Source organism: Colletotrichum truncatum (assembly GCF_014235925.2).
Source record: "Colletotrichum truncatum strain CMES1059 chromosome Unknown Contig_0005, whole genome shotgun sequence".
NCBI lineage: Eukaryota > Fungi > Ascomycota > Sordariomycetes > Glomerellales > Glomerellaceae > Colletotrichum > Colletotrichum truncatum.
The window spans coordinates 877253-892391 of NW_027222402.1; the positions used below are offsets into that span (position 1 = coordinate 877253).

Consider the following 15139-nt stretch of genomic DNA (forward strand, 5'->3'; position numbering starts at 1 on the left):
TGGAGGTTCTGAAAGTATTCATTTAGGAGAGACTGGATTCGAAATTTTCTAATTTCAAATCTGTTCCATTGATAGCAATCTCGGATGCTAAGACAAGTGTAAGATTCGTTGTAGTTTTCCGGATCTTCATTCCCTTAGAGTCACATCAACTCGATCAACACAATTAAACATGGAATGAGTAAAACAACCATTGAAGGTGCATGTTGTCGGGTTTTGCGAGTTCAAGGATGACCATAAAGGTTCTGAATCACATCATCCTTAAAAAAGGTGCTTTTTAGGTCGTCAATGCAATGGAAGAAAAAAAAAAACCACGACAGTAGGAGGTCCAACAGTTAATAAGTCGCATTCCAGCCTACCAACAAACCAGAGACGACACTTGTCCAATTTGGCCCACTAATTAATATTTAGTACCGATTTAAAACGTCCTGACGAATCAGAATACAGGCTGCAAAAAGCGCCGGATCGATTATGAAGATTCTAGAGTTGCCGGAGACGAATTGACCAAAAGGGTAAGAAATTAACCCCGGTTGGATTTCCCCAAAAGGCCTGGAATGACTAATTTACCTCCGGGCCGGGTACCACAGGCGCCCGAGGCCGGGCTCAGTGGGGACGTGCACAGCCAAATTACGGTACCAAATGGATGGCCCCCGCAGTTTCGCATTATCGAACCAGAAGCTTAGAAATCCCAGCCCCCATTTGTCAGGTTGACACTGGTGCCGAGCCAGCTACAGGTGGCTTTGCTGGACGCCACAGGCGTCAAACAGCGATTCCTTTGAGCCCACTGACACATCTCGGAAGCAAATTCACTGCCGTGATGGGTCTTCCGTGATACCTTTCCGAATAACGCGATTTCTGGCAAGTCAAAATAGATATTAAAAGAATTAGGCATCCTACATTTCTACAACTATATATGCCATCACTCAGCACCTCTCAATTCCATTTCCAGCTTACCCCTCATCAACAAGTCAAGCATTCCAAAAGCCTCCAAGCACTCTGAAAACGGATTTCAAAGTCAGTTTAAAAGATTCGATCAACTCACAAACGGAACACATTTTCATCGAACAACATCACATATACAAAATGTCTGGACAGCAAGGACGCAAGATCGCCATTGTTGGCGCCAGCGGCAACGTCGGTGGCCTGACCCTCAACGCCCTGCTCGAGAAGGGCATCCACACCATCACTGCCGTCACCCGAGCCGAGTCATCGGCCACCTTCCCCGAGAAGGTCATCGTCAAGAAGGGAAGCTACGATGATGAGAGCTTCCTCGTCTCCGCTTTTCAGGGCCAGGATGTCGTCCTCCTCGCCCTCGGATTTTCCAGCTATTCAACGGGCCAGGAGCCCCTCATCCGCGCCGCCGCCAAAGCCGGCGTCAAGTGGATCCTCCCCACCGAATTCGGCTCCAGCCCGGACCCCTCTAAGCTGCTTGATTCCAGCCCTATCCTGCAAGGAAAGATCAAGACCCGTAAGCTGATTGAGGAGCTTGGCGCCAACTGGATTGCTATCGTTAACAACCCCTGGCTCGACTGGTCCCTGCCCTCGGGTTTCTGGGGAATCGACGTCAAGAACCGTACCGCGACCTTGTACGATGGCGGAAAGACCAAGTTCGTCACTACCAACCTTCCCACCACCGGCAAGGGTACCGCTGGCGTCCTGAGCCTCCCCGATGCCGAGCTGGAGAAGTACCGCAACAAGCCCTTCTACCTCAAGTCGTTCTACCTCACCCAGCGTGACATTCTTGACAGCGTCCAGCGCGCCACCGGCACCACGGACAAGGACTGGAAGATTGAGGAGGCCGACGCCGCGACAGTCGTCGCCAAGGCAGAGGAGAATGCCAAGAACGGAGACCACTTTGCTGGCCTCATTGCTTTCTACGTGAACCACATGAGACAGGGCTGGGGAGGTGACTACAACGACAAGGTCACCGACCTGAGCAAGATTGGTCTGGAAGAGGAGAGCTTGGATGAGACTATCAAGAGGGTTGTGAAGGAGATCCAATGATTTATTGAAACACTCGTTTTGTAGAAAAGCGGCCGAAAGTGCTCTGCCAGTACTAGGTAGCAAATGATGAAAGTTTAATGACCAACCAAATGAGATCCCATAATTTCAACTTGACATGCTGTCCCTGATTGATTTAGAAAATAACCCTGCAACATCGCTTTGTGAATTTCCCAACTTTCACAGCATTCTCTAAATACTGTAAAGGGCTATGACCCCACTAAGGACGGATAAAGGGAGCGAATCATGATCATAATGGCAAAGGCGGCTATTCCACTGCGATTCATAGAATCACCATTAACAGACGGGTACACGACAAGCCTTACAACAGCGTAGATAGCTGCACTTGTCAGGGGCCTAACACACTGGAGCTCGTCTGTTTTAAGGGTTCAGTGTTGGCACGATCATTCTAGGCATAGTAATCTCGGAATAAGAGTGTGACCCAACTGCTTTGGGAAGGTAGAGGCTTGACCCTGGCGTGCAAAACTCGGATCCGGCATGATATTTATGGATCTAACACTTGGCATATACCAGGCACCAACGAAATGAAGTAAAACTCAACAAAACCACAATGAACTTGGGCATGAAGCTCATGAGTTTAGAGTGACTAACTCAGTTTGAATTGTGATTTAATGTCGTGAAAATAAAGCCCCGTAAGTAGGTTGTCTTGGGATATACTTACAAGCTTGTTGTGATAGAGTGGGGTGGCAGTTTGGAAAGGCAACGGCGATGTTGTCAGCCGATTCATTTCGTTAAACGTTGCCAGTGGCTTTGAAGCGATCGAGCCATGCCCAATTTGTATTTTGAGGGGTAAGAATTTCCATGAGGCCGGGCGGAAAACGGCGCAGTTACAGGCTGCCAAGAACAATCAAGAGAGCCAACAAGCAGGGTACTAATAGTAGACCCAAATGCAAGATGACTTTCCCAGTTCTACCATCTAAATCCCTGGCGTCACCAAAATGAGACTTCAAACATTCCTGGGCTATCGGCTACTTGCCGCCACCCTCATAATCTCTCAAGGTCAGCGCCAACGCTCACCACTGCAATTTATAAGTCGAAACTGATGCGACCAAAACAACACTTGCTGACAATGTTATTCTAGGCGTATGGGCGCAGAACTGTACAAGTTTCACGATCCGTACAGCCGAAGATTTGAAGGCAGCACGCAGATGCCCCGAAGTTTTCGGCGACGTCATCATCGGAACCGAACTCAGCCACGTCAATCTTGATGGAATCGAAACGATCCATGGCAACTTTGAAACACTCGCAATTTGCAGAGGGGAGAGACCAGGATGTAATCTGGACTGGCCGCTGGACACCATTAGCTCGACCACGTTGACGACCGTCGGTGGCCGACTGCTCATGAGCTGGAGCGGCGGGCTGCGCAACATCACACTCCCGAAGCTCAGGGCAGTCGGAAGACAGTTTAATTTACACACCGTTCCAAGATTGGCGTACTTGGACATTAGTCTTCTCGAATCGGTCGGCCGCTTCAAAATCGACGCGCAAAATCTGACGACTATGAGGCACGAAGGACTTCGAAACCTGACAGGAGAGGGACATACTGTGAAGGAAATCATCCTGTCCGTAGGCCTCGAAACCATAGACAGCGTGCTTAAATATCCGCTGAGCGTCGACCAAGTATATTTGTATCTCAACCCGCGTGTCAAGAAGGTCAATTTCGGGTTGGCGAATACCACTCAGCTTCTCATTTACACCAACGTAACCCTCGGCAATCGATTCCAAGCCATCGATGGTAGTACGACTGTCGTGGTCGGCGGCCCTGAGACCAAAACGATGCACGTGAGGGAGTTCTACTGTCAAAATGCAACCGTTGAACTAGAGCGTCTACCTAGCCTTGGAATGTTGACGGTTAACGAGTTCCGAATGGATGGTAGCGGCCATCTTGAAAAGCTGGCTCTGCCGTTTGATGAGCTTCGCGACTTAATAATTCAGGAAACGGAAACACTCCGATGGCTTTCCAACTCTCCCCAAGCCACGCGATGGGCCAATTTCAGCATCACAATACCAAGCGATAACAAGGCACTCAACTTGTCTTCCGAATACCTTGCTGACGAGAGCGGGAAAATGGTCAGATCTTGGTACTGGCCTCAGAAAGACATTCAGTACGTCAACATCAACGCCATCTTGGGCGATGGTTTCTTGTGAGTATCCTTCGTTAGCCCTGTGCGGAGAGACCTGTGGCTGACGTCCTGAAGCAAGTCTTTTGTCGAATACCAAGCCAGTGTGGCAAAGTCTCCAACTCGTCAGCGGGTGTTGGGTAAATTTTGGCTTCTGCAAAAGGGTGACAAAGCTCTGAATTGTGCACCGTTCGACGACTTAAATCGCCAGGGTGTGTTCCTTGAATACTACAGTTGCATGGGGAAGGGCTACTCGTCCTCATCGTTGTCATTTAAACCGCAAAGAGCAGTAGTATTCGCGAGCTTGGGGGCCATAATGTCATTGGCTTTCATCGCTTTTTGAGTCCTGTACTGGTAGCACTGCACATTGAGCCTCCTCTGTCAGTTCTCCAAGTAGTAGAATTTAATCAAGGCATCTTCTTAACAGTGCATTGCGTCTTCACTCGATTTGGGCTGAAGAGTCATTCGGGCTGAAGAGTCATTTATAATAATTGAAAAGTTCATTGTTGAAACTACCACCAGTACTCCGAACCAATGTAACCTAACGCGCACCACTCATAGCATTGGCTCATACTTGGGATATCTGGTTACAAACAAGAAGCCACCACCCGTTAAAAACAAAAAGAAAAAACATCGACAATCCAACCAAAGCGCCGAATCATCCTCTTTCTGCCCGTGAGACCGGGACCCAAGAAACGCCTAGTAGCGCATCTACCTTATGCAGCGCGGGCAGTGACGTTTCCGCCAGAAGAGCCGCCGACAAGCTTGCTGTTGAAGGCGTCAGCAGCAGCCTGGTCCTGCGTGGCGGCGGTGGCAGCGGTCTGGGCGCTCTTGCAGTTGTCAATGGTAGCCGCCGGGGCCTTGCAGCTGTCCTGGAGGCGCTGGCAGATGAAGCCGGCGATGATGCCAATCTTCTGGGCGGAGCCGTGGTTGAAGTCGTTCCTGTTGTTGGCGATGAAGCCGGCGGACTGGCGATCAGGGAGGTTGTTGCTGAAGGCAATGGTGGGGTCGCTACAGGAGCCAAAGTCGGCGGCCTGGCGCTTGACGGAACGCTTGCGGAGGTTGGCTTGGGCGCGGCATTGGGAGGCCTGCTCGTCACACTGGGAAACCTCGCCGTCGAGCTGGCCGCTGTTGATGGCGGTGGCGCACTTGTTCTTCTGGATGTCGCAGGATCGGCCGAGGGCGGCACCCTTGCCGGTGAAGGTGTTGCCGTTGACGCTGAAGGGGCGGTCGCCGGTTCCCTGGATGACTGGGGGAGCGGTGCCGCCAAGAGAGCCGGTGAAGGTCTGGATGTTTTGGCCGCCGCCGGTGTTGCCGTTGTCCTCGTTGGCGTTACCGTTGCCGTTGTTGTTGTTGTTGTTTCCGTTGTTGTCCTTGTTGCCATTGTTGTTGTTGCCGTTGTTCCCGCCAGCATTGCCTGTCGAGTTGTTGGCCTGGGTGTTGGGGGTTGAACGAGCAACGCAGGCCGATTTCTTGTTACCACTCTTGTTGCCGTTGTTGTTTCCGGCTCCAGATCCAGTACCAGTAGTAGAGTTGGAAGCTCCAGAGGCACCTCCGGAAGCACCACCGGAAGCACCCCCAGAAGCACCCCCAGAAGCACCTCCGGCTTGGCCGGCAACTGCGAGACCGTTGAAGTCAATGTGGGTCGCCTTCAGCTCGCCAGTGCCGCCAGTGATGGTAGGAGTGATACCGGCAACAGCGGCGTTGATTTCATCGGGGGTGGCGTCGAGAACGAGCTTCTTCTGAGTAAAGATGCAACCGGTGGGGTCGTTCTGCTCGTCGCACGCGTTGCCCCTGAAAGTGGTGTCGGTCTTTTCACCGGGGGCAAAAGTGCCGCTTTCGAGCGCAAGCATAGGGTCACCTCCGATGGAAGCCAGCTGCTTGGCAAGCTCGAGAGTGACGGCCTTGTTGTCGGCCGCCGCGTTGTCGGCAGCAGGATCCTGATGCTGCTTGATAGCGGCGATCTCCGGGTTTACGGCCTTGTCAGTGCAGGCAGCGCTAGCCACACCAACGCCGGCAGTGTTGCGCTCAAGGCTCTGGTAGACGAGGGCAGCAGACATTCCGCGGATGTCCTTGGCTTCTTTGGCGTTGGTAAAGGCCTGGTCGGCGGTTTCCTGGTGCAGACAGGCCAGGTTGGTGACCTGGCCGGCACCCTTTGCAGCGGCGCCATCACCAAGTAAACCAAAAACGGGGTCGGCAATGCCCTTGGGGTTATTCTTGTTGAGGAACTCTCGGGTAATGTTCAGGAAAACCTCGTGAGAGTGTTCCTGGGGAACCTCACGCTTGGTGACGCGGCGAACATGAAAGTGATGGCGGTGGTAGGGTCCGGCCTCAGCGAGAGCCAGAATGGTTGAAGTGGCGAAAGCGACAGCCTGATACTTCATCTCGACTGACTTTGTATAACGATTATCGACGTCAAATAATGCTGGAACAGAAAAGACCGGCCTTCTGCCTACAGTTCGACTGAAGTAGTAGTTGAGAAAAAAAGGTTGTAAACGTTAATTGTATAAAGAAGCGGTTAAAAGATGCAATCAGTAAGCGATGCAAAGAATGGAAGAGTTCTCAGAACTCAAGTTGAAGGAATGAAACGAAACAGCGAAGTGAATGTCGTACAAAGATGAGAAGCTATAGCCAAGAAGAAGAGGTCTGGTGCCGAGAAGGAGATCCCCCAAGTTTATAAAGAAAAGATGGGATGGAAAAGGTGATCAGATTACATCCCTGGTACATCAGTGGAATTCAGACGGTCGGGAGCATGAGCCGCATCCTTGGCCAGCATACGCCGGCAAAATGGGAAGATGAGACTCAAGGAGTCCAGCCAAACTGGGGCCCTGGGGATGAGATCGAAGGATACGAGACGAGACGAGACGAGAGATGGTCGCTTACGACGGCCTGTAGAAAATTACCAGGAACAGGAACCTGTTCAGCCGGAGGCCGTGGCTTGACAGGTGCTGGCCAGGATTTCCTGGTGTGCCGTATCCGGTGGGAGGGTGACAAAGCACGACATGCGTGAAGCCATCGTACAGTCAGTTACTCATGAGGCATTTGGGTGGAGTTTGTGAGGCTTTCATGGTGTCAACCTGGGGTAACAGCGGTGAGCATGACTATCGCTGTCGTCGCAGCAGCGCGTATTACCGTGTGTCTGCTATTGCAACAAGGATTGCGATATCGGCAGAGCCTTTTTGAAAGATTGCGACGAATAAGAAGACAGCAACGGAGGCGGCGGCAAAAACTTCAGGCTCAAGAACAGCGATGTGTATGGTAAGATGAGGCGGAAGATCAGACAAAACGAGCCGCAGGATGTCATAGAGCACGTTTCGACCAGGATGTGAGGGGTTGTGTTTTGGCTCGCTTTCCCCCCCCCCCATGCGTCACATCGGTCGCTAGTCAGGGTATGGGGGCCCCATGGTAAAATGCTTGATTCCAGGCCACGGCCAATTAACATGCCCCTTGGATTCCGGACGATGAAGTCGCCGGGTTGCGGGTGGGTAAGGGGTTCCTCTGACAATCTGCTTAGGGCTTAGTGAAGGAGCCTATCCTCCACTGAAAAGACTGCAAACACGTACTAATAGGCGAGAAGTACCTGAAGAGTTCGTTGCTCGGAATTGCTTGGCTGGCGGGATTACGCACTTGGGGGGAAAAAACGTCTAGACCGTGAGACCCGGGACTGAACCATCCTTTTCGGCACCTCGCTCCGAACAGGATGTGCTGTTGAACGGGGTCACTGCCCGCTTTTCCTGCTTGAAACAAGGCAACCAGAAAGTTAGCATGAGCTTATGTCTCCAAGAATGATGGACAGCTAGGTGCGCTAGAGTTAGCGCTTGAGCTTAATGAAGTTGTCGTGAAGTCGACACCGTGAAGGTTCGTAGCCTTGACGCTCTTGTTCAAAGGCTTCAAGATGCGAAGTGAATGCATCCAAGTTTTCGGCATGCCCATTGCTTTTGGACGACATCTGACGTTTGACGTGACTTACCAAATCAGACCTGAACTCTATCCGGGCCCCAATGAGAAAAGGACCGCCAGGTTCATGCAGCAACAGAAATGGGCCAATTCAACTGCTGACCTCCATAAGATCTGCTGTTTCAGATAATTACAGACTTCAGACGCATCAGTGCCAAGGGGGAAGACCTCAGACACCATCTCTCAGCGGTCTTAGCCACTCTCGTGCGACATCTCTGACTGACAGGCCATCATCCCAGCCTCACATCTCCATTGAGGTGGGGTTGATTCACATACTGGCTGACGGCATTTACTATTGCTTTTCTTGTCTTGTATTATGATCTTCATCGCTTTTCGGAACTCGGCCTAAGATGTGACCTTATGATATGACTCGATCTTTCTCGCACGAACACAAACAATCTTTTCTTCCATCAGACGACCGGGCGACCGGACGGTTTACGTCTGAAGATGGCCTGTATTCTAACAGAGATCGCTGATATAACTCCACGAAGACCTCGACTTGAGACGATCGCTGAACCCAAACCTGTGTTCATCTTCGTTGATGCAACATGCCCAGCGAGCCAGGCGTACCCATTTACTGCAGAGATTGCACTTTTTGTGTCGGGGATCATGATGATGGTTTACAACTGCTTACAAACCCCCCATTTTGAGCTCATCTCAACACTTCGATCCGACGTTAATAGTTTCTGCAGGTTTTGGTACGATTGCGTTTGCAAACCAAAAGGCGATGAGCAAAACTAAACGTTTAACGGCAGTTATTCATTGCATGGTTGGTGTCAGCTCATTCGAATCAACTTCCTATGGTAGGTAGTCTGCAAGCAGAGGCGGTAATGTGTCATTGAGCGATCACTATCAGTACCAATGAGAAGCAACAGTCGCGAGTTTAAGGGATCCAAAGATTTAAAACATCACGGCATATCTGCATGCCTTCGCTAAACCACCAAGACAGATGTGATTACACGATGCTTACCCTCTACAAATACAAAGACCTGTGAGTTTCGCCTCGGCAAAGAAATCCGCTATTGGATGCCATGTGCGATCAACTGCCGTTCATGCCCCAAGGCGTGCACGACTCGTGGGAAGCGCCAAGATCAACTCTCCTCAAATGCATGTTTCTTGTTACTAATTCACCTCACGTACGTAACCTGAAACTTGACAGAGAAGGAGACTCCTGATTCGGACTTCGTTATCAAAGAAAAATTTGCCGTTCATTCTATGGTATAGTCTAGTTTCTAGTGGTTCATCTCTAAAGTACATCTATGCGGATGGTATAATCGTCACCTTTCTGCTCTACAACAGTCACCGTGACCCCCCATTCCTTCACAGTATACGAGCTCGCGCCACCACCATTGAGGCTCAACGGAGCGTTGTCAAGTTCGTCATTTGCGCAGCTCGCCGAGCCCCAACCAGGATTCCCATCAAGCACGCGTATTGGGCCCTGGCCTGTAGTGACATCCGTAGCTACAGTGTAAAGCAACACGCCCGTCCCGCACGCATTGTCATCGGTGCCACTCTTGGACCGTACTTCAGCTACCAGAGCAGCCTTTTCGCTCTGCTTAACTACAACCGCTTTAACGCCACCAACTGTCTCCAGTGGTGCAAGCTTGTGAATTGTCGATGTCGTAGAGTTACGACCACACGTCTTGGGGGATGGAACTACGCACTCCACCTGATCATCTGAAAGCCAACCCAGCCTCCATTTGTTCCAGGCGAAGTAGTTCGGGCTGTAACCGTCGACTTTGGCCATGATATCCCAGTTGCCGGTGTACAAGCCTGCGTACCCAGACGGTAGCGGGTACAAGTCCGGCAGACAGAAGGCATGGCCGGTCTCGTGGTTGAGGACCTTGTAGCCCCACCAATTGTATGAGTCGACCCCCAAAGTGACGGTCTTTCTGGCAATGTAATTCGAATTGGTCGTGTAGATCGGGGATGTCAGGGCAACAGAAAAGGTGATGGCTGTTGCGTTCCTGGTCGGGACGATGTACAACACGTCTACTAGTGGACCGCCGGTGCTATTAGCCGCTGGGACAGGTGCATTCGTAGCTTTGAGCCATGAACCAAGAGCATCTTGAACATAAGATTGGTGGAGCTCGTGTGTCAAGCCTCTCTCAAATTGATAATCAGCTGCTCTCCTGGGCATGCGAAAGAATTGCGTAGTATCGGTGGTGATGTTCAGGTATAGTTTGCCGTAAGAAGACTTGTCAAACCATTCTTGCGCCTTGGGTAGGAAAAAGTCATAAGCTTCTTTTGCTGAAGCTTCGGATGCGGTCTGATCCGGAAAGTCAATGAATAGCATCAACGCGTTCAACGCGCCGGTGCTGGGTGCGCAGTCGTAGTTGTAGCCAAATCCGGAGCTGTAGTAAACACTCTCGTTTGCTGGCAACTTGCACGCAGAACTTTCGGCCTTCCGTGGGATTGAGGTGGCCCACGCCGCTGAGGCGGCGGTTAAAAAGAGAGCTGTTCGACACAGCAGGGTCGCCGTCGAGGATATCATGTTAGATGGGGCAATAGAAAAGGGTTTGGGTTTATGGATGTTGAATGACGATGAAGCTTAGCAACGAGAGTCGAAAACAATCCAGGAAACTGAAGAAGCACTCGTCATTTATTTACTGCATCCTTAGACGCTCACGCCGGCGTTTTTGATTCCACGCTCGCACAATCCAACGTAGTAGCTCTTTCAGCTGACTTAGTGTGGCCCCTGCAAATGACAAGATAGACTTCAAGCACAGCCATCCGGTTATTTCGTTCTCACCTTTGGGAACAAGCATATCCGGTAGCCTCTTGATACCCTTAGTTTATTTGGGTTTGGCTAAGTAACTACCTTGCCATAGCCCCAAAAGAAAAAGAAAAAGTTTGTGAGGAGGTTCTCTGTCGCTACTATCAAAACATCATAGAGCCACTGGGTTAGTTTCACTTTCGAATGCACTCAGCCACCAGGGCAGGCATTATTAGGCTTTTACTGTGTATACTAATCAGTCAGGCACATCCTGGAATAGCATAAACAGCTAGACTCGGTGATCTTGCTATGAGCCGGAACCACAACTTCAAACCAAAACCGCACTTTCATCCCTTAAAGCTGAATCTTGGCAACATTCAGAGCCTGGAAATCTCCGCTTTGCCCGGCTGCAACAGACTGGATTTGGCATGGAAGCTCCATATTGATTCGAATTAGTAGGCTTTCTTCAATATCATATGATCTGGTGAATAACCATCCGAGTCACATTTTGGTGTTTGCATAGAAAGCTCGTTGTCTAGTGGCTTGCTCTAGCTTCTTCCTGCATTCCATCGCTTCCATACGACCCACCGCTGCCTTAAGCTTATGCTCAGCCTCGGTTTTTAATTAACAAGTGCGAACGACAACTTTTTTTTGGCTATGCATACATTTCACCGCCGTGTTGCTGCGCTCGTACCTGGTTGGCTTCAACTCATTTGAAGCTGTGTATGGCTTTCTTACTTGCATCTATAAGGTGGGTCGCCGGTTGTCGCCGCTGACTTTCTCCACTGACGATGGCCCTCGGCTTCCCCGCTGGGTTAGAACAGCAAATCTGACCTGGGGCGTGCCAAGCCATCATTGGATCGAATACGTTTCCACGCCTATGTCTTGTGTGATAGCCTACTTGGATAATGTTGCCGGTTGTATGCGTTTCGCCAACCATGGAGACGCAACAACACAGCTCGGTCATTCCGCTTTTACAGTACTTCCAGTTAGACTTCATCAGGGAACAGATGAGTTGAAGCATTCACAGAACTCGTCTACAAAAGAGCTATTCATTCTCGTGAGTTTGGGATTCATATCAGACACTCAGCTCCAAAACATTCAATCAAAGCTTCCTACTTCCCTCACAAATCAACCACCATCACCAGGTCCAATTCCACTTTAGTCTTTTACGATAGAACTTCCAACAACACCGCAAAAATGGTCAAGATCTCCATCGTCCTTTCTGTTGTGGCTGTCGCCCTTTCCGGAACTGCGGAGGCGAGAAGCTGCACCAAGGGCCTTCGTTACTGCGGTTACAACCTCCTGAACATCGGTAAGTTCTAGAGCTTCGAAACCTTTATGGAGCTGTAAAATTCTGATTTCTCTATCAGGCGACTATCGCGAGGATATTGCCCGTGTTCTCAGGAAGAGCAAGCACTGGTCCGGGTCCTCTGGGAAGCAGAAGATTCTGATCGACAACTCAAGGTTCATTTGCGGTGACAACGGAGCCATCAACTACATTGACTTCTGTGTTGGCGGCTGCGTCGATGGAGGTTCGGGCAAGAACGATTTCTGCTAAGGCATGCACGGCTGGAATATGTCCAAAAACATTGAAATAGTGAAAAGTCGAATTTATATTACGGAGCATTGTTAGACGAGAAGGTGGATTGCATTAGACGGTATTACTTAGAAAATAGACTAACAAGAGATGATTAAAGCTCGTGGAGAAAACGGTTGTGTCGTGACAGAATTTCCACATGCCCATGCCAAGGTGCATCTTCTCGGTTGGCGACTGTAAAAGGCAGTAATGTTTGAAATCATTCATTCACAAAATGATAATGGCTTCCAGTGTTTTGTAACGGCGACTGCCTTGCTTAAGATTTGAATAGGTGTAATTATCTTTCCGTGCTAGGCCTTACAGCAATGGTTTGGCCAAGACTGGAATCAAGCTGACTCCATTTATTAACCTCATCTCATATGGTAAAGGACCCCTGGTGGGAGGATTGCAGTCTAATGCAAGATTACGGAGCCCCACGAACTGTTTCCCCTCTGATTGGTAATATCACACACACACATTTCAGGTTGGCCCCTTCCACCTTACTCCCCTGTTCCTGAGGTTATTATTGATTGGAGGTTGGGAAAACAGCCACGTAGACTGACATGAGTTTTCGTTACTCAATCATGTAACCACGAGGTTTCTTCAGCGCACAAAAATACATCCCGCCATTCTTCAGCTTGAAGACCAGTGTCACACTTCATGACGAACAAAGACTGCAGAGACGCCATGGACCTTGAACAGTATCAGTACGACAAACTTCCTCCTGGCCGCTGGTTCCGCCAACTCCATATTCTCCCAGGACAGCCAGAAGACCCCCTTTTATGCAGCCTAGTCACTGTTTCTCTTGATGAAGCGCCTCCTTACAAGGCTCTGTCCTATGTCTGGGGAGATCCTACGAAGACGGCTAGTGTTATTTGCTCCGAATTTCAGAGGGAAATCACCATAAGCTTATTGGAAGGCCTCAGGCGCATCAGACGATCAGACCGAGTCGAAGTAGCATGGGCTGATGCTATTTGCATCAACCAAGCCAGTAATTCAGAGAAAGAACACCAGGTCAACCTCATGGCCGATATATACGACCGTGCTGTTGAAGTTGTAGTCTGGCTGGGCAGCGACCCTGAACGCCTGGCCGATAATGCTTTTACTAGTTTGGTCAACGCCAACTCAGCTATCAGGACTGGCACCCAAAATAGTTGGTCTACGGTTCCAGACGCCAGCATTGCCCTCATCTCTCAAAAAGATCCGTCAGAGAAGCACTCTTACCCCGTCAACGTGCTCAGGAGTACTTTACCACAGCTCTTGGGCAAAGTCAAGTCAGAAGCCATTAAGAGTCTATTCCAACTGACGTGGTTCACCCGGGTCTGGGTTCTCCAAGAAGTCGGGCTAGCAACAAGCGCCATTGCATATTGGGGTGACTGCAGTATTGACTTCAGCGAAATTGCCACCTTTATTCACTTTGCAACGGGCGACGAGTATCTCATCAGAGAACTTGGACAAGAAATTAATGAAATCATATCGGGCTCGCCGTACTACGCTTTCTGGAATGTCTGGTCGACTTACAACAAGCCGGGCGGTTGGATGGATACCACGCCAGTCTTGAAAGCATTCACCAAAGCGTTGGAAGCAGAGTGTAACATTGACTTTGTTCTCGTCCTGGAAGCTTCTCGGCGATTTAATGCAACGAATCCGCTGGATCATATCTTTGCGTTCTTGGGACACCCAAAAGCGGTGCTCGCGGAAACAGGGAGGCCTTTGATTCAGGCTAACTACAGTCTGAGTCTCGATGAACTTCATCTGCTAGTAGCTGGCAGTCTGGCGAAACAGTCACTCAATTTCCTGGTACAAGTTCAAAACGGCCCTCATAATCTTGATCTTTCAACCGGCATTCCTTCATGGATTCCCCACTGGAATGTCAATAACGAAGATGCCCCTTCAGCTTTCTGGGAAGCCTGGGACACGAGTCTTCGGATCGCGAGACAAATTCCTTCGACGGCGAGGGTCCTAGGAAACGAGCTTTTAGTAAACGCCATCATTTTCGATACAGTCAGCTTACAGACAAAAGCCATGGCGAAGACGGACTTTGAACGGTTCTCTTGGGGCCCCGGCATATTGATCGAAGAATGCTGGAACCTTACTGAGCAGGCCGCAAAGACCTCTCCGCCTCAGTATAGCGACCATCAGGTCCCTCTTGCATTTGCGTCGACCCTAACATGTCATTACAAAACCAAAAATGATGCAGAAGACACAATGAAGCTTCTTGAAGATCTGACGCAATACTGCGCTGCTGTGAACCCATCCTTCTTTAATGCTAAGTTGAAGAGGTACGACGTTTCATATCGACTTCTTCCTTTGCAACAGAGATACTTGGGAACAAAATTCACCAATTACGGAACAAATAGACGGTTCTTCGTAACCAAAGACGGGTATTGGGGATTGGGTCCTCCGCTTATGCAGCCAGGAGATGTATGTGCGGTGTTAATGGGAGGTGATGTTCCATTTATACTGCGGCCTACCGGTGAGGAAGGGAAGTTCAAGCTTGTTGGTCAAGCGTACATTTACGGCGTCATGTATGGTGAAATTGTAGACAACACAAGTCACAGCATGAGCCAGGTTATGCTGAGTTAGTGGCCAGTAGTTAAATCAACCTATGTGGTTTGGTGCGGCATGCCTATAATAGAGACTAACTCTTGAACCAAACAACTATGGTTTGATGCTTAGTTACTACAAGTATTTGCTATAAATGTCGGGGGGTAGTTATGGCGATGCAGTCGCCCTACCAACAGGGCG

At 49.9% G+C, this 15139-nt stretch overlaps 6 protein-coding genes across 6 annotated transcripts; 4 read left to right on the plus strand and 2 right to left on the minus strand.

Moving 5' to 3' along the window:
- Positions 1 to 1080: 1080 nt before the first annotated feature.
- On the plus strand, positions 1081 to 2001 carry CTRU02_208261 (oxidoreductase; the record flags this gene model as incomplete). The annotated part of the gene is made up of 1 exon (XM_036725802.1): positions 1081 to 2001. One exon carries the CDS (start codon positions 1081 to 1083, stop codon positions 1999 to 2001), a length of 921 nt encoding a protein of 306 aa, XP_036582516.1.
- Positions 2002 to 2957: 956 nt separating this feature from the next.
- Positions 2958 to 4167, plus strand: CTRU02_208262 (uncharacterized protein; the record flags this gene model as incomplete). The annotated part of the gene is made up of 2 exons (XM_036725801.1): positions 2958 to 3018; positions 3101 to 4167. 2 exons carry the CDS (start codon positions 2958 to 2960, stop codon positions 4165 to 4167), a joined length of 1128 nt encoding a protein of 375 aa, XP_036582515.1.
- A 688-nt stretch (positions 4168 to 4855) lies between these two features.
- CTRU02_208263 (uncharacterized protein) lies at positions 4856 to 6523 on the minus strand (the record flags this gene model as incomplete). Its single annotated transcript, XM_036725800.1, has 1 exon — positions 4856 to 6523. One exon carries the CDS (start codon positions 6521 to 6523, stop codon positions 4856 to 4858), a length of 1668 nt encoding a protein of 555 aa, XP_036582514.1.
- Positions 6524 to 9342: 2819 nt separating this feature from the next.
- On the minus strand, positions 9343 to 10590 carry CTRU02_208264 (uncharacterized protein; the record flags this gene model as incomplete). Its single annotated transcript, XM_036725799.1, has 1 exon — positions 9343 to 10590. The coding sequence occupies one exon, from the start codon at positions 10588 to 10590 to the stop codon at positions 9343 to 9345; it is 1248 nt and encodes a 415-aa protein (XP_036582513.1).
- Positions 10591 to 12012: 1422 nt separating this feature from the next.
- Positions 12013 to 12373, plus strand: CTRU02_208265 (uncharacterized protein; the record flags this gene model as incomplete). Its single annotated transcript, XM_036725798.1, has 2 exons — positions 12013 to 12127; positions 12186 to 12373. The coding sequence occupies 2 exons, from the start codon at positions 12013 to 12015 to the stop codon at positions 12371 to 12373; spliced, it is 303 nt and encodes a 100-aa protein (XP_036582512.1).
- A 678-nt stretch (positions 12374 to 13051) lies between these two features.
- On the plus strand, positions 13052 to 14977 carry CTRU02_208266 (heterokaryon incompatibility protein; the record flags this gene model as incomplete). The annotated part of the gene is made up of 1 exon (XM_036725797.1): positions 13052 to 14977. One exon carries the CDS (start codon positions 13052 to 13054, stop codon positions 14975 to 14977), a length of 1926 nt encoding a protein of 641 aa, XP_036582511.1.
- Positions 14978 to 15139: the final 162 nt, after the last annotated feature.